Below are 23123 nucleotides of genomic sequence, written 5' to 3' on the forward strand. Positions count from 1 at the left end.
CATACGTTTCTTATAAATGAATAAATAAATAAATTGCCTTACCTTTCCCATGGACTGTCATCTCTCATCCTACATCACGAGTGCAGCTTTTTTCAAGATAGTGTTGCTGAGTTGAATAACGTTACAGCTAAATATACCGATGAATTGCAGATAAAATAACCTGGGGAGACACAAGCTATCTCCTTTGTATTTTGACCAGATCTTTCTCTCCCCAGAGTCTAATGTGTTACAAGCCTGTAATCAGGTTGAAATGAAATACTCGGCTGTGACACCGGGTTTGTAGCTAAATTGATATGGCATATATTACATAGTGATGCAAGGTTTTAAATTGTAGAACTCGGTGCAATATCTTATCCTCAAACTGAATTTTGTCATTTGCTTTTATTCCTTATTTTCTCTTTCACAACCTTGTGAAACATTAAACCCATTCTTTCTTTTATGAAAGTTTAGGATTATTCGGTTCTCAACTGGCTGATACCTGTCGTAAGGCAAGGATATTAGTAGACACATGCAGGAATCCCCTTCCCCATCAGGAGGTTACATTCGTTCTTCCTGACAGCCAAGCTGAGGTTAAAAAATGTGACTGCAGGGAAATCTCAGTTTCATGGTTGGCCTACTTAGGCTGTCATTTGTGCATTTTCTATTTCTAGCATAGCCCAATTTGAAAACTGTTTAATGGCCACAAATACTCTATTAAAGTGAAACAAAGTGAATGTGAAACAAATTTCAGCTGCTAGCCTGTAGGATTTTCTTTGGAAATAATAGTGATCATTTTGGACCATTTGAAATCTATGTGAAAATAATAAGTAATGAAATAGTTATAATAGTCATTTCCAACACACAAAAAAGGCATACTCTGCCTAATCAAAACTGCTGATAAATATTTAGTGAGCTCATACACAGACCAGTCAAGTAACAGCCTGTGTTAGTCATTCTCACAGTCAATGTCTCCTCCATTATCATTAGGGTATGTTCTGTTCCACTAATAGGGCAGACTCAACAGCAGTGGCAGCAGAGTGGCATACAGTATGTATAGGAGTAAGTGACCTTAGTTGTACAGTCTGGACCACATGCCATTTCTGTTCATTCCTATTCTGAACTATTTAAAATAATGATCCCTTCTTTTCCATCTGTTGATGATGTTCCTTCCTTCTCTGCCTATCTATGTGCCTATCTCAGAGTCTCTTCAATACTCCTGTGGTATCGGCCTCCAGCACCAGTACTGCCCAGGCGTTCTAGACCCCCACCACTCTCTGTGTGAAAAAAAACAACTTGCCTTCCACATTTCCTTTATACTTTTCTTATCTCACTTAAATACTGTACATACCCTGTACTACTAGACATTCCAATTTTGAGAATAAAATACTGCGCGTCTACTGACTGCCTCAGATCACTTTATGAACTTCTATCAAATTTCCCCTCAGCCTCTGCGACTCTAGAGAACGCAGACCCAGCTCTTCCCATGTCTGCTCATAGCATATGTTCTCCAAATCAGATATCATCCTGGTAAGTTCTTTCTGCAACTTCTTTAAGGCCTCTACAGCCTTCCTAACTTGAGGCACCAACTACTCTAAATATCACCCAACCAGAGTCTTATACGGCTGAATGCCACATAAAACCAGTCTTATAAAGCTGAATGGTACATGGAGCTTAGAAAAATAGAGGGCTATGCACTAGGGAAATTCTAGGTAGCTTCTAGAGTAGGTTACATGGTCGGCACAACTCTGTGGGCTAAAGGGCCTGTAATGTGCTGTAGACTTCTATTTTCTATGTTCTATAAAAACTGAAGTCAGGAAAGATGCATATGTGTGTCTTGCCAGGGAACTTTGATGTCTATCACAATGGAGGAGCTCTGTATATGAGCTGGCTAACTCTGAAGGACAAAGCAGCTACTCAGGGCATGTGGCAGATAGTGGAGAAGCAGACACCTAACAGTTCCAGTTGACAGCAGTCTCACCAATGTACATCACATCTGCTGAACTCACTAATGGTAGGAGTTCCTAGATGTTCATTTGTAAAACCATTATAGTATATTTACAGTGCTTCAGATCATATTTTATGCTCCTGAAATTTGGTTCAGAACTTCTGAGCATTTGATAGGAGTTCCCTCTTTGGAGTGTAGACAGGAAATTTGGACAAGATTGTCCTGGGACGGACCATCATTGGGCAACCCTGGACAACCTGGTTTTTGTGGTGCAGCACTCAGCTCAGACCCCTGTATTTTTCTTCCTACTGCTACTCACTGCCGCCCTGCATGGACACACCTACATCCCCAAATATCAATTCAAATTCCCTTGAGGCCTACATTCTGATCACATCATCCTCCAAAGTCAGACCCCAATGTCTCCCTCTCTTTAATATACACAACCACCAACCTTAAGACCTCCCCATGCTTCTTACCTTATCATTGGCCCAATCCTGAGCACATTCTACACTTGATTCTTGGTTCCTTCCCTCATTTTATGTCTGACTCTATTTCTCCCACTGACCTGGGAAGCAGTGTCCCTGATTCGTCTCTCCCTATACCTAGTTCAAGAAATAAGGCCCCTACCATCATGTAGTGCTCTTATCTCTGACCTCCCTGTAGTAGTACTGGGGTCTGGTGCCATACCATACCATCTCTAGGCTAATGATGCTTTTTTCCCCAGTCTAACCACAACAGGGAGATCCAGTGCACCCCACAACACCCCAGCCCACCCATAACATAAGGGTCCGATGCCTCACATCTTCACCATCCCTTGTAAAATCATACACTGCTCTGAAACTTCACTCCCATCCAAGCCACTGCATCCACCACAGACATAGGTCTGCGCTTCAGTGCTTCCCTGCACATCTTCCGCAACCCACCCCACCCCTCACAGTCACAGACTTCAAGCCTCCCTTCCCCCACATACACCACACAAGGTCTGATGCTCACCAGCTGCCATCTTTTGTGTTCTCAAACTGCTGTCCACCCCATCTATAAATACAAATCGTGTCCACAGCCTCCACACCAGAGATGATCGCAGCACAGTATGGCCTATTTTCAGTGAGGATTTCAATGGGTAGTGCTCATTTGTTTGAATACCGAGTCTTGGGTAGTATGTGGAAGTGAAATTTGCATTGGGGAGGCCAAATACTGAAAGAGTTTGGTGAGGCACAACCTTGTTGGGTTTCCTAGTATTATTGTTTTGCAATTGTTTTTGCAGCCTGTACCAGGTCAAACCTGGAGCACAATTCAAGAGCCCAATTGACTTCAATGGGAATTATAGAGCAACAATTTAGGAAGAGCGGGAGAAGTCAGGGTATTTCTTTAAATTAATTTTGTTCTGACATTTAATCTTTAATATTTTAATTATTTATAAATATTCCCCTTTGTTTTTCAATAACATCATTCTTTCCATTTAATTCAATTAGCTTTTACATGTCTGAATATTTGAGGCAGTCAGAAAACTGCTAAATACAGCTAATTACAACCGTTAAAAAAGCATCAATCTCTGCTTTGAATATTTTCAAAGCTTTATTCAAAATTAAAGCTGGCAAAATTACCAGTCTCCATCCTTACATGAATATAGTTCTGCTGTGTGTCAAAGGCTTACAGTGGCATTTCAGAGACAGAGCCTCTTCATTATTAGTGTGGCTGAACCTACTGGACTTCTCTAAATTGGAGGGTAACAGTGTGGGTTTATACGGACTATGAATTATGATCTGATGCTGCAGAAACTTGTTTAACAAAACTACTTAATTTTAGCGAGAAGTCAGAGGTTGTGATGTAATTCTTATAATAGCAATGGTTAATTCAAAGTCAATTCATTATAAAAGTACGTGTATGTCACCATATACAACCCTGAGATTCATTTTCTTGCAGACATTCACAGTAAATATCAGAAACATGATAGAATTAATGAAAGACCACACCCAACAGTACAGACAACAACCAATGTACAAAAAAAATGCAAGTACAAAAGAAAGAGAAAAAATAATAATAATAAATAAGCAATAAATATTGAGAACATGAGGTGAAGAGTCCTTGAAAGTGAGTCCATTGGTTATGGGAACAGTTCAGTGATGGAGTGAGTGAAGTTATCCCCTCTGGTTCAAGAGCCTGATGGTTAAGGGGTATTAACTGTCCCTAAACCTGATGTGTGGGTCCTGAGGCATTTACAGTTAATGCATTCATATGTTGCAGTAATATAGTGAGAAATTTCTTATCTATTACAGTAGCCCCATGACTCCTAGTACCTTCCCGGTGAAGCGTTCCTTGATATCTTTATAGATAAAGAGATTCTTTTACAGGAATCTTTGCATGAGAGCGTGCTAGGGAAGTTGAGGGGTAGGTAATTCAACTTGCCAAGAATCCAGTATTCTACTTCACTAATAAATTGCAACCTTCGATATTTTAATGTATTTGTGAAGCCATTACAAATTGGTGGCAAGGATGGAAGTCTTTCTTTGTGGTTGTGGAAGGATATTGATGGCTGCCACTTGGTACATTTTCTTGTAAATCATCAGGACACAAAGGTGGCCAGTTGGGTCTTTGAATCCTCACTACATCTCAAAACACACCAATCAGTCTTATTCTCCTAGTCATGGGAGTTTGTAGCGCCAAAGCATTTTTGCGAGATTTCCCTGTAACCAATATTATGGAATCTTGTTCATGTACTGATTAGGATGCATAGTATTATAAGCCACAAAGGCAGAGGACACCATTATTGACTTAATGACTGGATTATAGCATGAACATATTTTAACCATGTCAATGATGTATAAAAGTAGAATATAATAGTTGATACAACTGCCTTTTTTGGGAGCTTCTTTAAAACAAACTGCATTCTGGAGTTTAATGATTTTGTAATATTGCAAGGTCCCAAAACAACAATGTACAAGTGTAAAAAAAACAATATTTCTGATGCATATTGTGCCAGAAGCAGAAAGCATGCTGACTAATATTCTCATCCTACACAAGGTAAAACATGGCTTTTTAAAAGCTGCTGTAGAGAAACAGAAAGATTACATTAATACACAGCTGTTAGAAATAGGTGAGAGCCTTAAATTTGATACATGGATCCAGATGCATTTTTTATCTTAACAAGCTTAGACTGGAATTTTGGTGCCATTTTTATCTCATCTCTTGCATGGTAGTGATTTTTTCCATGGACTAGTGGATGAGCAAATGCTATCAAAATTATACCAATTTTTTCACAACCACAAGCAACTGGTTTGTCTGCTGTCCGCTGTTAACTAAGCACTTTAGTTGCAAAAAGCCGGGTCGCAAATTGGACTCAACACAAACCAGGAAACTATCCTATGACATTTGTCTTTTTGTTCAGGTATCTGAAAGGCATAGTCCAACCCTTTATCCATTCTGCTGTGTTTTGCTAATGGTTTTTTTCTGGTGTGTTGATGTTACCATTAATAGCATTAATAACAATTCACACTGCACTTTCCAAAGAGCCATGTTATATAGTGAGTGTGGAAACTGGTCTGCTTTTGACAAAAGCTTCTTCTTAAAGAGTTTTTTATCCTTCCATTGGAATTTTGGTGACGCATTTGCATGATAGGAACTGGTTGGATGGCAGCACCCATAAAATTCCTTTTGGCCTTGTTTCCCATCTATCAAGAGGAGGTTTGCAATTGGGAGCAGTGCCAATTGTAGTGTTTTACAAGGTGAGCAGAACAATTCACTATTGAATGAAAAACACATAGAAAAGAGGTCATTTTTTTTAACCTAGACTGGAGAATGTCCATCGCTGCACACAACAACTATCCTCCTCTACACTTTACTGGCAAATCAACAGAATACTAATCCCTGACCTGTGAATTCTGAAAGGACTCTGTTACAGTTATGGAGCAGAATCACAAATTCTGTGGCAGTTGTTTACCAATCTTTGTAGGGATACAAGTTTCATGTGAAGAATATCATAAATCTAAAGCTGATGCGTACAGGTATATAATAATATCAAACCAGATAAATATATGTCCAGTGTTATCTACTTCCCCAATTGCTTTTGTTTTTGTTTTTGCTTAAAACATAGATACATCTTAAATGTACAAGGCGTGATTGATAGGTTCGTGGCCTAAGGTAGAAGGAGTCAATTTTAGAAAACCTAGCACATTTATTTTTCCTACATTTACACACTTAGTCCAGCGGTTATGGAGCCAGATCCCTTCTTTGTAGAAGTCGGCGTCTTGGACCTCCAGAAAGTGGGTCCATAGCAGAGGTGATTGATAAGTTTGTGGCTTAAAGTTGAAGGAGATGAGGAGAAATTTCAAACTTTTTGTATTTTCACTCAAAGAGTTGAAATGTACATGCATGTAATGAGAGCTGTATAACTCATCTCCCTCTACCTTAGGCCACGAACTTATCAAACACCCGGGCTGTGGACCACCTGGAGGTCCAAGATGCTCTCGTTACATGCATGTGCAGTTCAACTCTTTGAGTGATAATGCAGAAAGGTTAAAGTTAATAACTCATCTCCTTCTACCTTAGGCCACGAACTTATCACTCTCCCCTCGTACAGTGGCATGACTGTTAAAATAAACAAATTTCTTTCAAAATATCAAACCTTCATGTTTGAGGCCAGGCTATGGAAAGCCCTTGAGAGTAGGTAAGAATTGGGGTGAAATTATCCTCATGTGACATTTACTTACCTGCAGTTATTTGTAATTTATAAATCAAAAATGGTGTGCGTTTGATAATGGGTTTCATGGAAGGGGGGACAATTTTTGTGCATATTTGTGGATGCCCTTGCACCCTTCAAGTAACATCTCATTTCTTGAGGGGATTTTAAATTTTATTTTTTCCCAAAAACCCAGATGACATTAACAGCAGTTCAGTATGCAAAATCCATCTGCAGTGAGATCTTCAATGTCCTTGTCTTGAAATAGGAGTTCGTCCTTTCTTAATGGCCTGAATCAGTCTGGGTCTAGTGTTAGGTATCAGTTTGATGACATGCAGAAAAATCAAATAATTGGGCAAAGAAATAACATGTGAAATTTAATCTGAACAGGCTCATCATTGAGGCACTTAATATAAAGATGCTGCAGCCTTAATAAAGTGTAGCTTGACAAAGGTTCGAGGCAAAACTATCATGTCCCACAGGGGCCTTTTAATTCACATTCCATTGTCAACTTGCTGCAGACCTGCCCTTATCTTAATGTGTGTGAAGCATGTATCATTACCATACAAGTTCTGTTGAAACAGAAATGGCTGCATTGTTCTGAAAGACATCATTTTACGTGTGTCTGATAGAAAATGTCAGATGCGCTAAGGTGAAATTTGCCTGATGGTAACTAACCAATTTCCCCTCGTTCACTAATCAATACAGAAATGATCACGAGCATGACCTAATAAATGCAATCACGAGCAAGGGAGTTCTGCTGAAGGGTCTTGGCCCAAAACGTCAACTGTACTCCTTTCCATAGATGCTGCCTGGCCTGCTGAGTTCCTCCAGCATTTTGTGTGTGTTGCTAATATATGCAAATTGCTATTATGTACAAATTGCATGTAAAATTGTGCAAGAAAAGTCTAATTTCTAGGCACACCGTTCTTATTTACTCACAGATATTCAGCTTTTACTAATCACATTTCTCCTGAAAGCATGCCTTTTATAGGGCCAACACTAAAACTACATTACTTGTCCTCATGGAGATCTGAGGCCTCTGTGACTTCAAATATAACCTCTCATCTGTACCTTAAATGCCTTGTATATGGAAATCAGGATAATGGTTATTCTTAGCTTTCTACCCACTGAATATTTCAGGCCTCTGCCACATCTTTGCTGCATCTCACAGTCTGTTGTTTATTGCTGCATTAGGACATTTGCTCAAGCGGATAGAAGATTCATCTGCCTTTTCTCTAGCTCACAGGAGCAGGTTGAGCGGGAACAGAGATTGTTTAAATTGTAAGGCACTTATAGGATGTCCTCCTGGAATGTGCCCCAGTCATCATTCACAAAGAACATACATATATTCTCTGGATACCGTTCTGCATCCACTTTTTCATGACCAGGGAACTCAACCCCTCTTCCCGACTCCCACCTCTATTGAACCTTCCCTTCAAGTATCAGCACTCCACTGGCTGGAACAGCGCTGCCTGTAATGTGCATATAATCCTTTATGAGCTGGTTGCTGGGGATACAGTTCTTAGGTCCAAGTGTCAGCAACTGCAAGATGTTGCAATTGATCAAGAGAGTATCGTTTCCAAGCCTGACACCAGACTCCCCATACTGACATTCTATTCTAAGCTCTGTCAGAACAAGAGATTGCTAGACAGATAGTGGAAACCAATCAAGTGTGTACAAAGCCTCTTTGAGAAGACGATAAAACCTTAATGGTCGCTAGGAATCTCTTTTCCATGGCCATTCAGGTTGAATAAAGAACATTGGGAAGAGCAACAAGAACCATCCCATCCCCAAAGCAACCACCCTTTTCCTGCATCCATGACCATAATACCATAAGACAGAATTAGGCCATTGGGCCCATTAAGTCTGCTCAGCCATTCCATCATGAATGATTTACTATCCCTCTCAGTCCCATTCTTCATGCTTCAGCCCTGCCTACAAGCCCAGAGTAAATACTGCAGAGTTCAAAGTAAACTTATTGTCAAAGTACGTGTATGTCACCATGTACAACCCTGAGATTCATTTTCTTACAGACATTCACAGTAAATGCAAAGAAACACAATAGAATCAATAGAAGACTGCACTCAACAAGATGCCAATGCACAAAAGATAACAAGTTCTACAAATGCTAGAGCAGAAAAAATAATAATATTAATAAATAATCAATAAATATTGAGTATGTGAAATGAAGAGTCCTTGAAGGTGAGTTCATAGTTTAGTGATGGGGTGAGTGAAGTTGAGTGAAGTTATCTCCTCTGGTTCAAGAGCTTGATGGTTGAGGGGTAATAACTGTTCCTGAACCTGATGGTGTATATCCTAAAGCTCCTGTACCCTCTTCCTGATGGCAGCAGCAAGAAGAGAGCATGGCCTGGATGGTGGGGGTGCTTGATGATGGATACTTTCCTGTGACAGTGCTCCATGTAAATGTGTTCAGTGGTGGGGTGGGCTTTACCCAAGATGGACTGGGTGGTATCCACTACTTTTTAAACTTTTCCATACAAAGGATTTGGTGTTTCCATGTTAGGCAGTGATGCAACCGGTCAACATACCCTCCATCGCATATCTATGGAAATTTGTCAAAGTTTTGGGTGACATGCCAAATCTTTGTTAACTTCTAAGTAACTAGAGGTGCTGCTGTGTTTTCTTTGTAATACTGCTTACGTGCTGGACCCAAGACAGATCCTCTGAAATGATAACACCCAGGAATTTGAAGTTGCTGACCCTCTCCAACTCTGATCACCTGCTGAGAACTAGCTCTTGGACCTCTGGTTTCCTCCTCCTGAAGTCAATAATCAGTTTCTTGGTCTTGCTGACATTGAGAAATTGTTTGTGTGGCACCACTCGGCTAGATTTTCAGTCAAAGAGTGCATACTTCACAAGCTATGTACCTTACTGGTCTCCTTGCCCTATTTATGGACAAGTCTGCAGCTTTCACAATGGCCTCGTCAGTAACCTCACTACCCACAGAACTGCAATGGAAACAAGAAGAAGCAGACAAAGACCAAAGATACAGTCTTCTGGCTGCCATGGTATCCCTCACAAGGCCCTCCACTCTTCCTCAGGTGTCAATTATTTTTTTCATCCTGTGTGGTTACAGAGAGTCAACCCCCATAAGGCAGCTGAGCCAGAAAACATCCCAGAGCCACGTATTTAGGGAGCGTGCGCTCCAGCTCAGACATTTTCAACACTCCTTCATCCAGGCTGCTGACGCCACATGCTCCAAGTCCCTGTATCAAAGAACTCTACACCTTCAGAACTAAACACCTACTGCCTAGTGGCACTGATGCTAATCATCATCAGGTGCTTTGAACTGCTGGTAATGGCACATATCAATAACTCCATTTCTGCCACAACGGACACTCAGCAGTATACTTACCAACAGAGCTACTCCACGACAGACGCCAGAGCACCTGTCATGTACTGTACCTGGCCTTGACACATCTAGAAAACAAGGACTTTTATGTCAGAATACTGTTTATGGACTTCAGTTTGGCATTCAATGCTATTGTCACACAGACTTGGTAAACAAGCTCCTGCCCCTCAGTCTAAATACACCACTGTGCATCTGGGTGTTGGACTTCCTAATCAACAGACCTTTGATAGTCAGGTTGCACAACTACTCCTCCCTCCTCAACATCTGCAACATGGGCTCCCCCCAGGGCTGTGTGTTGAGCCCACTGCTGTGCACTCTGACACTCTTCTCTTCTGTTAGATTCCTTCTTCTCCAGCCCTTTACCTTTCCTACCCACCTGGCTTCACCCTTCTAGCTTGTTGCCCTTCCTCCTCCTCCCACCTTTTTATTCTGACCTCTTCCCCCCTTCCTTTCCTGATGAAGGGTCTCAGTCCAAAATGTTGACTGCTTATTTATCTTCATAGATCCTGCCTGACACGCTGAGCATTTTGTGTGTGAGACTCAAAAACAGTTATTTTCCCAAGCTGTAATGCTGATCAGCACCTCCACCCGCTAACCCACACCTCCACACCTTCATCCACCACTACTTTATTATTTCCTGTCGGAGTTACCTTCTGTACTACAGACAATCTTGTGCTGAGCGTCACTTTATGGACATACAATCAATCTATGTATATAACCTATCATTTGTATTTATATTTATTGTGTTTTTGTTATTGTTCTCTTTATGTTATTGTTTTTTGTGCTATATCTGATCCAGAGTAACAATTATTTTGTTCTCCTTTACACGTGTACTAGAAATGACATTAAGCCATCTTGAATCTTGAATCGTTGAGGTATAATGCAGGAAGAGGAGAAATTATTGTCTTTTAACTTTTTGTTAAAAATCTTATTTTTCAGCTGTTGGTGTACAAATTAATCTTGCAATAATGCGTCGGAAGTTCTGGACTTTTACTCGACAGGTAAAATGTGAACTTTGAATTGATACGTGATTTCTCCAATTACTTCATATAGGATACATTTCATTTATTTTTTAGTCTGTCCTGGTCACTGTCTCGGAATCATTTCCAGCTAGTTCAATTTAATTGTCACAGAGTGGACATTTATAAATTAATTAGCCACGCTTATAATCTTATGATGTGATAGGTTAGATATGGTGATGAGTATGATCAGAATTAGTAATTTGCAAATTACTAATAACAGTTAGTAATTAAAACAATAATTATATCATTTATAATCATGAGTAAAAATGCAGAAAGAACATGTTTCCAAGATTGTGTAGATTTTTCTCATTGTGTTATTTCATGTATCCAAAAGTTGTGACGTAGCAATATTTCCTATCAGCAAATATTAGCTGTACATTTATCAATAATATCTGCATTTGTACTATAAATTTATCTCAGGGCTCTTTTCTTTAACTAGTAAAACATAAGAACTAGACTACTAGAAGCAGTTAAGCGAAACAGAGAGAAAAAGCAAAAACATCACTATTTCTATACTTCTACAAAAACATATTTCTACTACATCTGGACCTCTTGACAGACATGTTCACATTCATATGTCAAATACCTGAGACTGCACGTCACACGGAGTAGATTGCTTAATGTACTGTATGATAGAATGATAATGTATATATTATTTTAAAATGTCTTGAAACTTATATCATGCATTTACATCAAATATTTGAAATTATAGCATTATATATTATGTGAAATTCTGCATTTCCAGTGCATTAAATATTGCTGTAAAATTCTTTACACACCATGCTTAATACATTGACATGAAATTCCTTGCTCAAATGTGTGACACATTAGTGTGATAGTCACAAATTCAGATTTTCCAATGACACAATAATTGGTGTAATAATAAGTGCTACAGTCAAGGATCCAAAATTATAATGCAACATTAATAGTTTAAGAACGGGATATGGCAACATATAAATTTCAACATAGGGAACAATGATATTGAATGTTCAAGTATTACTTAAAATGTGAGAAGCTAGAAACAATTAAATAATGAAAGAGGTGAATAGGCCTGTGCACAGAGATCCTAATAAGTACTATACTGGCTGGGTCCACCAAATAATCAAAAAATGCTGGAATGTACTGTTATATTCAGAATGAGAGAGTAATAATTGAGTAACATTATCACAGTTTGACCATACCTGTGTACTCTGTACGGTTCTGGTCAGTAAGATTCTACCAGGTCTCATATATTTAACAAGCGTTCCTGAAATGCAGATAGTGTGATTGAGATTTTTAAAGCTTTAGAGGCAATTGATAGAACAGTTATGCACTTCCTTTAGTGGCATATCTGGTGTAAAAAAACATAATGACCTTAGAATCAGATCTAGACTAACACAGAGCAAAGTTGGAAAATAGCTTTTCACACAGAGGTTGGTAGCACTATGCAAGAAATGCTATTGAAAGTATCACCACTGCTATTATTCCCAAGACCACTTCAATCATCAGGTACCACTCCAGGTGCCCCTGCAAGTGCTGCATTTGGGAATTTCTGAAATGTTTTGGGTACTTAGCTTCTTGCTACTGCTTGATAGTTTCTAACTAGGCCTCACCAGTCCTCCCCCTTTTCTTTTCCTTTTGACTTGTCTCTGAAATGTTACCTTGCAGAGTTTGCTGCTCCTTATATTATTTTAGCTTTCTCTTTTTATGATTTCCTTAAAGAAAAAACATTCTGACAAAGGGTCCAGGACCCAAATCATTTCCTTTTCACAAATACTGCCTCATGCATTCAGTTTCCAACATTTTCTGTCTTTGTTGCCAAGAGCTCTTGTATTTCATCTGTAAAGTTAATTGTTTGCTGTATGCTTTCATCTGATTTCTCCTCTAGAAATACTCAAGTTCATATAATAATATTTCATTTCAAATATTCAGCACTCTGAATACTTTGGCATTATATTGCTTCATTACAATGCAGAAAATATTGCAAAGAATTCTTTGCTCTGATACTTGAAGACCATTTAATATTTATCTTAAAGATGTTCCAAAATATATTTGAAACTGGAATCCCTGAAGCTGCTCTGGTTTATAATTTTTCTAGCCAAAAAATTATTACATTAAAAGTGGAAGATAATAAAGGACCTTATTAAGGCATGTTCAGAAGCTTTTGAAACCAAATAGTTTCCATGGGAATGGATCCTGGTAATTTGATATTATGTTGTGCATGAGTTGTTAAGGCTGATCTTGTGATCTGCAGTAATGACTACACTGAGCAGAGTGGGTGTTCCTCTCCTTGAGCAAAAAGCAAACATCACGACTGAAATAAGCAGGATTTCAACAGCCTGCTTTGCCAGATTTCTTTCTGTATTTTCTTTAGTTTTGTTTAAATTGCAAGCCTATCTCACACATACCAGAAATATTTAATTTTGTATTCTGTTCTCCAGATTTCATAAACTTAGGGGAAAGGGGTAGCTGCAAAAGTAAAACAAAACCCTCTCGGAGGTTATGGTCTTTGATTAGTCGTGGTATAATTAGTACAACCATGAAGATGCCAGAACCAAGTGGACATATCAATGAACATATATATTATGGACATTAATTATCATATTAAAATTTGGCCAGGCCCATTCTTGGATCTTTAACAGAGTGTTGGTCAAGTTGACCCTAGTTTAGGATAATGACACCAGCAGTCTGTTGGTGCAGATGCCGACAAGAGCTAACTTCTGAGATATCTCTGAAAGTGGGTTTGTACATAATAACTGCACATAGAAGAATATGTTGATGAACACTTTATAAGAGTGTGTATCAGTATTTATTGAGGGACGTTATTATTGGTTCATGTTTGATTTTAATTGTGTATATAATGAGCAGGTTATGACTGACCTAAGGACTCACTTTCAAAGATTCTTCATCTCATATTCTTAATGTTATTGCTCATTTATTATTATTATTCTTTTTATGTTTGCACAGTTTGCTGGCTTTTGCACATTAGTTGCTTGTCTGTCTTGTTGTTTGCGATCTTTCATTAATTCTATTGTGTTATTTGCAAGAAAATGAATCTCAGGGTTTTATATGATGGCATATATGGTGTGCTTTGATAATAAGTTTATTTAAACTTTGAACTTTGATTTGCATTGAAGTATGTTTGCGTATATTCCAGTAGTTGGTGTAGTAAATTATATTGATTTATACTAAGTGTACAAACTGGCTTTAACTTATTTTCTTCTTGCATTCTACTATTTGCCTTACCTGCTTCCACTTTGCAGTCCAATGATACTGATGTAAGTAGAGAGTCTTGGTGGAATAAGTGAATATCAAATAAAAAACCAAGCTGCAGCCTGAAGCAGCTATTATTTTGCTTTTATTTTGTGCGACTGATCAATGTCAAGGAAGCTGGAGTAAAAGGAAGTTCCACGAAAGAAAGCTAGAATAGAAATAAAAGGACAGGATCCAGCTTGAATATACAATTATTTCAATTAAAAAATTGGAATTTCAAATATATACTAAATCACTTCTTTTTCTGTTCACAATATAGCTCTATATACAGATGTTTCCATCCAGACCGTAGCAGAGTATTTTAGGAGGAAATTTTATTTTACATTAAATGAGGTCAACAAATATATCTATATTTCCAAATATTCTATATGTTGTGTCAACTGGAGTTACACATAGGAGCAAAATTAGGCCATTCAGCCCATCAAATCTGCTCCAGCATTCTATCACATCTGATTTATTATCCCTCTCAACCCCATTCCCCTGCCTTCTCTCCATAACCTTTGACATCCTTACTAATCAAGAATCTACCAACCTCTGCTTTAAATATACCCACAGCCATTCGTGTCAATGTATTCCACAGATTAACCACCCTCTGCCTAAAGAAATCTCTCTGATCTAAAGGGAAATCCTTGTATTCAGAGACTGTGCCCTATGATTCAACTGCTATGGTTAAAAAACAGCTTTTAGCACAAGAAGGTAGAATTTGGCTTCAGACCATCTCCAAGCTTCAGCTCTCTCTCTTTTATAACACACATGCACACACGCACACACACACACATGCCACCATATTACCCCCCCCCCCCGGATTACTTTAAATAGAATAGGCTGAGTTCCAGCAGTTGTGCTGCTTCTTGGTAGCTTGTGTAATTGACAAATACCAATACGATATACAGCTGCTTATTTAAAGGCTGTAGCTCCTTAAACTGCATGGAAGCTTTAAGAGCAGGCTCGTCATGGGTGATAATGGCTGTTGAAACAAAATTATGTATATCTGTTTAGACAGGGAAAGAGTTCTGCCTCATTGATGGTATGTCATAGATTTAAAGGTGATTTTCAAGATTACAAATAAAGCAAAGAATAATTTGAGCATTGCTTTTAACTGACTTAGACTTTCACTTCTCACTTTTCAGTGCAGCGAAATTGAAGGAAGATGTCCCATCAGCTGTGAAGATGATGTGAGTTTCCATCTATATGTTGTTGGGTCAAATAAAAGATTTTCTTAAATGCATTTTGAAAATAACTCCAGAAGCATCTCAAAACAAACTATGTTTTTTAACTCTATCACGCAGGGTCTGAACTGCTTCTTAGTGGACAACAATGGATTCATTCTAATCTCCAAGAATGAGGAAGATGTAAGTGTTTTGTTAAAATGAGGCAGAAAGAATATAAATTAAACATGGTGAGGTGACCAATGTACAATCAGATGAAAGTGGATGGACATGAAAGGGTTGGTTAAGGAGGATAGAAAAAGGTGTTATTGAGAAGGTAGCCATCTCTTTGAGGGTGCAACAATACAGGGAAATAAAGGAGAAGCTGCAAGGGGTGATTGATAAGCTCATGGCCTAAGGTAGAAGGAGTCAATTTTAGAAAACCTAGCACATTTATTTTTCCTACATTTACACACTTAGTCCAGCAGTCATGAAGCATACAGATCCCTCCTTTGCAGAAGTCAGTGTCTTGGACCCCCAGAAAGTGGACCACAGCAGAGGTGATTGATAAGTTCATGGCCTAAGGTAGAAGGAGATGAGGAGAAACTTAAAACTTTCTGCATTTTGACTCAAAGAGTTGAACTGCACATGCATGTAACAAGAGCTGTATAACTCACCTCCTTCCACCTTAGGCCACAAACTTATCAATCACCCCTGCTGTGGACCACTTCTACAAAGAAGGGATCCGTATGCTCCACGACCGCTGGACTAAGTGTGTACATGTAGGAGGGGACTATGTTGAAAAATAAATGTGCTAAGTCTTCTAAAATTGACTCTTTCTACCTTAGGCCACGAACTTATCAATCACCCCTCGCATGATTGTTCATTTCAATTTCCAGGTACATTCAGTAAGGTGCCACATAAAAAGCCATTGCACAAAGTAAGCTTGCATACAATTGCTAGAGAAGGGTCAATAATAGAAATTAAAGTAGAGGTGAATGGGTCATCTTTGGATTGACAATTAATAAGAATGTGGTACCATAGGGATCAGTGATGGTGACCTCAATTAATTATAATCTGCATTCATAACCTGGATGATGAAAATGAATAGGTTAGTTAGTAAGTTATGAGGAGGATACAAGGACCCTGTAAAGGTAGATTGGTTAGATGAGTAGTCATCTTGAGTGGAAATCGGTAGACTCTAGATCAAGATTGTTATTGTCATTTCCTGTAAACAAGTGTAAGGAGATCAACATATTTGTTACTCTGGACACACACACACACACACACACACACACACACACACACACGCACGCACCCAGCCTTGGGTTTCTCCAGAAGATTTTTTGTTCCTGGTGGTACAAAGGAATTCTAGTACATAAAATACAAAACATTAGCCTGCAGATACAGCAAATAATTAATTGAATGGTACTAATGGAATTTTACTCCTGAGAAGTATGAAGCATAAAAATAAGGAAATTTTTAATACAATTTTCCGGGATACAGGTGAGAGTGCACTTGGAATACTGCTCACATTTATGGTGGCCATGTGAAATGAAGGATGTTTTTGCATTGGAAGTAGTGCACGGGTTCCCGAAATGAAGGAGATGATCTATGAAACACGGGATACTGAGAGGGATTGACTTAGTGGACTCTACAAGGCAGCTGGAATTTGGGACATAGTTTCTGGAAAACAGGTCACCCATTAAAAAGGATATTAGGAAGAATTTCTTCTCTTAGAGGGTTGTGGACCTTTGCAGAGCTTTAAAGACAAAGTCATTAAATAAACTTGAGGCAGCAATTGACAGACTATTAAACAACAGTCAATCAGACCGGGGGAGAAAGCAGGAAGGTAATGTTCTGAGCAAGACTGGATCAGCCATGATATTGAATGACATAGTGGGTTTGAAGGTCTGATTGGGTTACTGATTTTTTTCATGTTCTTGTGTTCAACTAGTTATTTCAGTGAATTAGAGATTAGCAGCACCACATCTTCCCTATCTAAACATGAGATGAAAATCTCCAGTAGAAGTCAATCCACAACATAAGAAACTGTCCCATGTAGTCATTATAAAACATTAATTAAAAACTGGAATAAGTATTGTGCCTTACTGCATTACAATTGGGGAAAATATCAAGACCTTTGAATTAACGCATAGGAAATTTACAAGAACAACAATGAATAAAGCAGCATGTTTTATTCATTTTCAGTATTGTTCTTGTAAGTGAAAATTGTGAAAATTTTATGGATAGAATATTAATAACAGTGGAAAATCTTTATCTCAATGTTGTTGACTGTACAGAAGCTCTCATTAGCAGCCTTGGGAAGGTTACCGAAATGTTCTTAACTAGGAAATAAATTATCTGAGTTATACAAAGAAAAGGTGGCTCATTTTAAATGCTGAAAATAATTTGAATACCAATACCCTCCTACCTTCTGAAACTGAGTCACTGCTCACAAATAGCAGCACATCCCTAGCATGTAAAACACAGATGCTTACCAACAAATTGAAAATATGCCCAGCGATATACTGTCAATGAAAAGTAAGATAAATACATTGCATCCTATCACCATCCCATCAGTCTATTCTGAATTATCACTATTATCACAGAAGGGGTTTCATCAGTCCTATCAGGGTGAACTTATTCACCAATAATGTACTCCCATCAATTAGTTACGGTTTTACTAAGATCACTCAGCTCCAGTTCTCGTTATTGTCTTGCTACAAATATAGCGAAATGAGCTGAATTACAGTACTCAGCAAGGGCTCTTCAACAGTACCTCCACAGCTCGTAATCTGTAGCCCACTCGAATAGGCATCCTGGTCAGCATAGATGAGTGGGACTGAAGGGAATGTTTCTGTGCTGTATAGCCATATGACTCTAAAGGAACAAGGAAAACAGCCATGTGGAAATACACTACACTAACATGGAAGTACAATGGATTGCTATTTCTTCATTGTCGCCAATAGAAAATGTTGCAATTCCCTGTGAACAGAATGATGGGAATGAATTCATCACTTGGACAGAGCAATTCAAGAACTTCACTTCACTTGTCCAAGGCTAATAAATGCTGTCATTGCAAGTTATGCCAGCATTTGAAAAATCAGCTAAAATGTGGAGATGTTTTCCTACAGGAAACTGCAACTGCCTGCCAACAATTGACATAACAATTGTGGACACTTCTTCGGAGATAAAGTAAATGGTGTAAATCCTGTGATGTGTATAAGCATTCTCGATTACTGTTCTATAGCTTTCCTAAGTATACCCGCAGAAAAAGAATCACAGGGTTGTATGCGACGTGTATGTACTCTGATAATAGATTTTACTTTGAGCTTGAACTTTAATTAGTTTAGCACAACATCGTGGGCAGAAAAGCCTGTTCCTGTGCTATACTGGTCTTTGTTCTATGTGATTCACTCATGTCCTTCAGCAGAACTGGTGAAATCCATAAATCAGACATTTGGGCATCTCACAAATCCACTTTGAAATATGAAAGAAATATTACATTGATAATGTTAACTCTTAACCTACTTCACATGTTTATTAACAATTCTATTAATTATTGCAAACATCCAACCTTAATGCCCTAAAGCATGAAGTTTATTTGTTTGAAAAAGGAATTTCTTAACATTTCTGTTGACAGTGAAAGAATGTGGAAACATATCTTTCTGTCATTTATAAGGAAACTAACTGAATAAAACTTTTAAGCAAGGATAATTAGACTTACAAAGGTTTTCCTAAGGGTCATCAGTCCTTCTGGTGACTGAATAGAAATTAACTGCTACCATAGGAACACATCAACTATTTGTCACACATGTGTGAAACAGTTGATGTGTATATCATAAAACATGTAAATTAGGATCTTTGCCTCTCAGAGTATTCACACATCCAGTCAACCTAACTTTAAAGAAGCAAAATGAGGAATATCTAATTAGTGGTTACCATGGTAATGCAGCTATGTGTGATAAACTGCAATTGCACAGAATTAGTAGCTTCTTCAGTCAAAGCCTTCATTTATGCCTGATAATTCTTTCAAAAGCAATGCAGTAACAGCACTGAACATGTATTCTCATTCCCAGATGTGTTATTAACAGCCAAGTCTGTAATTCTTCCTTGCATCCCACCACACTAAAAATATTCCTATGATGTACATACATATAATTCTGTAGTAGCAATTCTAATTCAATACAATTACACCAAAAAGGTCCCACGGTAAATTTAAAGTGGTGCAAAGTTATGCTGACCAACTTTTGGTGCTGAAACTCCCTGAAGCTTCCAAACTTGTCCACAGCACATGTGCACATTTCTTACATGCACCGTTTAAGAAAGGAGAGACAGAAGAAAATAAGAAACTACAAATCAGCTAATCTGACATCTGGTGTTGGCAAAATGCTCATGGAAATGATATCAAAACACTTGAGAGCCGTAATATGATTTGACAAAATCAATGTGATTCCAGAGGCATGGAGATGAAGGAAGGGTGGGGATGGGGTAAGGCTGGGACCAGTCCAGGTTTTCAAAAGAGTTGATTTTCATTGGGGTTGGCAGTGGCATTTCATATAATATCTTGCCATCCCAGCAACCAGCCTGCTAAATCTTCATTGTACTCCCTTCATGGCAAGCATATCTTTCCTCGGATAACAAAGCCAAAACTACACACAAAGCTCCAGATGGACTGTAGAAAGACACTAAGACTTCCATGTTCCTGTATTCAAATCCATCTGCATTGAATGCCCTTGTAATATTTGCCTTCCTAAGTGCTTGCTCAACCTTGCTTTCAGAGATTGGTATACAGTACAAGGACACCAAGATTTTGTTGCACCTTCCCTTAACCCAGTCTATCACCATTCAGATAATAATCTCACCTTTTGTCTATAGAACTGAAGTGGATCATCTCACGTTTATTCATGTTAAACTACATCTGCCATGTATTTGCCCAATCAGTCAACTTGTCTAAATTACATTGGAGTTTCTTTGCACTCTCTTCACATCATACTGTACATTCCTCCCACCTCCCTGGAACGTTTCGGACATAGGAACTAAATGTAACTTCATAACTGTATGTAAAGTTTGCAAGTGACATAATCTTATTAATGCTTTTCAAGAACTGCAATAAAACACAACCAGGGGGGAGGGGCTACTGTCTCACAGCTCCAGCAACCCAGTACAATCCTCACCTGTGGTACTGTCTGTTAGGAGTCTGCATGCTCTTCCTGTAACCCTGGGGGTTTCCTCCAGATGTCCTGGATTCTTCCTACATCACAAGATGCAGATGGTAGCTTAATTAGATACCATACAATTGGTCCGAGACTATAGGGGAGTGGTGGAACCTGTGGGGAGAATAAAAAATGGGAATAAAAACAGTAAGAGTACTGGTAATAGCTGATTGTCAATGCAGACTTGGTAGGCTGAAGAGCCAGTATTTTCCCCACTATCAACATTAAACTTAATGGTTTGTCATTTCCAGTTTTCTCCTTTCCTCCATTTTTAAATAATGGGATGACGTTGCAGCCTTAAACCTGTAGGAGCTGATTCAGAGTCTTAAGAATTTTGAAAGATGACCATCAATATGTCCACTATTTCTTTGGAACTTCCTTTAGTTCTCTGAGATGTAGATTAGGCCCCTGGGCTTTGCCAGACTTCAACACTAATTTCATGGAGACTATTTCTTTACCAATACTGATTTCCTTCAGTTCTTTATTCCAGACCCTTAATTTAGTAACATACCCAGTCATATGTTTAATTTAAATTGTGCTAAATGAAATGATACTAATTACACTAGGGCATTATTTAACTCTCAATACTCCTCATCATAACCTCAGGATCTCTAGAGGGTTTTTTCATGCTTTCAAGGCAGAGGTGGAAAGATTTTAGAGGAAGGGAATCAAAGGATATGGCAATCAGCCAGAAATGCGGATGGAGACCAGGGCTGGGCACGGTTTTTTTGAATGGTAGGACGGGTGTGAAATGCTATACCAGCTGTTCCCAGTTCAAGTTCTAATATGAAGCATGCCGGACACCCTCTCAGTGAATAGATTAAAGTGCATAAACTCAATATCCACTGGAGACAGGTGGAGCATATGAATCATGATGTCAATCAACGTGGTCGAAATTGGAATTGAAATTAGTGTATTATTTGTCACATCTATCCAGATACAGTGAAAAGCTCGTCTTGCATTTTGTTCATACAGATCAGACCATTACACAGTGCAATGAGATAGCAACAACTGTAGATAAAACAACAAATGAATGCCGAGCAAGTACTGTGCAGGTAGATAATAAGGTACAATAACATAACAAGGTAGATTGTGAAGTCAATAGTCTGTCTTATCTTACTAGGGACCCATGCAGTAGTCTTATAGCAGCGGGGTAGAGGCCATTCTTAAGTCTAATGGTACATGCTTTCAGGCTGTGATATTACTGGCTGAGGGGCAACCTGATGGAGGAACATAAGGTTATGAGACGCACAGAAGAGACTGATAGTCAGAAAGAAATCTGTCCGAAAACTTACTGGCGGTGGAGATGGTGGAAGCAGATATGATAGCAACATCTCACATTCCTGGGAGCACACATCAGTCACAACCTCTCACGCTTCCGGAACACATCCTATACAATCTGAAAAGTTTGCCAATGCCTCTACTTTCTGAGAAGGCTGAAGAGAGTCGGAATCAGATTTGATATCACTGGCATATGTCATGAAAGTTGTAGTTTTGCTGCAGCAGTAGATTGCAATAAATTACAGTAAGAAGTATATATAAAAAATGAAAGTTACATTAAGTAAGCAGTGCAAAAAGTGAGAAAAAAGTACTGAGCTAGTGCTCATAGGTTCATTGTCCATTCAGAAATCTCATGGTAAAGGGAAAGAAGCTGTTCCTGAAATGTTAAATATGTGTCTTCAGCTTCCTGCTCCTCCTCCTTGATGGTAGCAATGAGAAGAGGACATGTCCTGGGTGATGGAGGTCCTCAGTTAAGGATCCCACCTTTTTGAGGCATTGCCTTTTGAAGGTATCCTCGATGCTGGAGAGACTAGTGACTATGATGGAACTGGCTGAGTTTACAACTTTCTGCAACTTTTTTGGAGCCTGGGCAGTTGCCCCTCCATACCAGATAGTGATGCAACCAGTTAGAATGCTCTCTACAGTACATCTGTAGAAATTCGCAAGTGTCTTTGGTGACATGCTAATTCTCCTCAAACTCCTAATGAAAATATACCCACTGCCATGCCTTCTTTGTAATTTCATCATTATATTGTACTCAAAGACTCCTTTTTCATAACATTGACCAACTGCTATCTCTAACTCACTCCTCTTTATCTCTAGTTTAGGGGCCAACAGCTGTTGTGTCACTGGCAAATTTATAGATGGCACTGGAGCTGTGGAGCTGTGCCTAGCCACACAGCGGTGGGTGTGGAGAGAGTAGAGCAGTGGGTCAGGCACGCACCCTTGAGGGGTGCCAGTGCACCAGTGTTGATTGTCAGTGAGCAGGAAATGTTATTGCTGATCTGCACAGACTGTGGCCTCCCAGTGACGAAGTCAAGGATCCATTTGCAGAAGCGGGTACTGAAAGCTGGACTAGGCACATCTCTGCTCACATCCTTCTACAAATGCATAGTAGAGAGTATCCTAACATGCTACATCACTACGTGGTACAGAAACTGCAAAGTAGCGGACAGGGAAACTCCACAAAAGGTAGTTAAAACTGCCCAATGCATCGCTGGTACCAC

General features: G+C 38.9%; 2 protein-coding genes across 3 annotated transcripts in view; one reads left to right on the top strand and one right to left on the bottom strand.

The window, feature by feature from the left end:
- Nucleotides 1-547, bottom strand: part of LOC134351628 (leucine-rich repeat and transmembrane domain-containing protein 2-like) — a 67094-nt gene extending 66547 nt beyond the window's left edge. For both annotated transcript variants that reach the window (XM_063058034.1, XM_063058031.1), the window contains exon 1: nucleotides 43-547. The gene's annotated coding sequence lies outside the window, so the exon portion shown is untranslated. The remainder of the gene's footprint in view (nucleotides 1-42) is intronic.
- cacna2d4a (calcium channel, voltage-dependent, alpha 2/delta subunit 4a) overlaps nucleotides 1-23123 on the top strand; it is a 366454-nt gene that overhangs the window by 254414 nt on the left and 88917 nt on the right. Inside the window, exons 26-29 of the mRNA XM_063059526.1 lie at nucleotides 10915-10976; nucleotides 14240-14254; nucleotides 15380-15424; nucleotides 15539-15601. Of these exons, the coding sequence (XP_062915596.1) occupies nucleotides 10915-10976; nucleotides 14240-14254; nucleotides 15380-15424; nucleotides 15539-15601 (185 nt within the window). The remainder of the gene's footprint in view (nucleotides 1-10914; nucleotides 10977-14239; nucleotides 14255-15379; nucleotides 15425-15538; nucleotides 15602-23123) is intronic.

This window comes from Mobula hypostoma, chromosome 9 (assembly GCF_963921235.1).
Source record: "Mobula hypostoma chromosome 9, sMobHyp1.1, whole genome shotgun sequence".
Taxonomy (NCBI): domain Eukaryota; kingdom Metazoa; phylum Chordata; class Chondrichthyes; order Myliobatiformes; family Myliobatidae; genus Mobula; species Mobula hypostoma.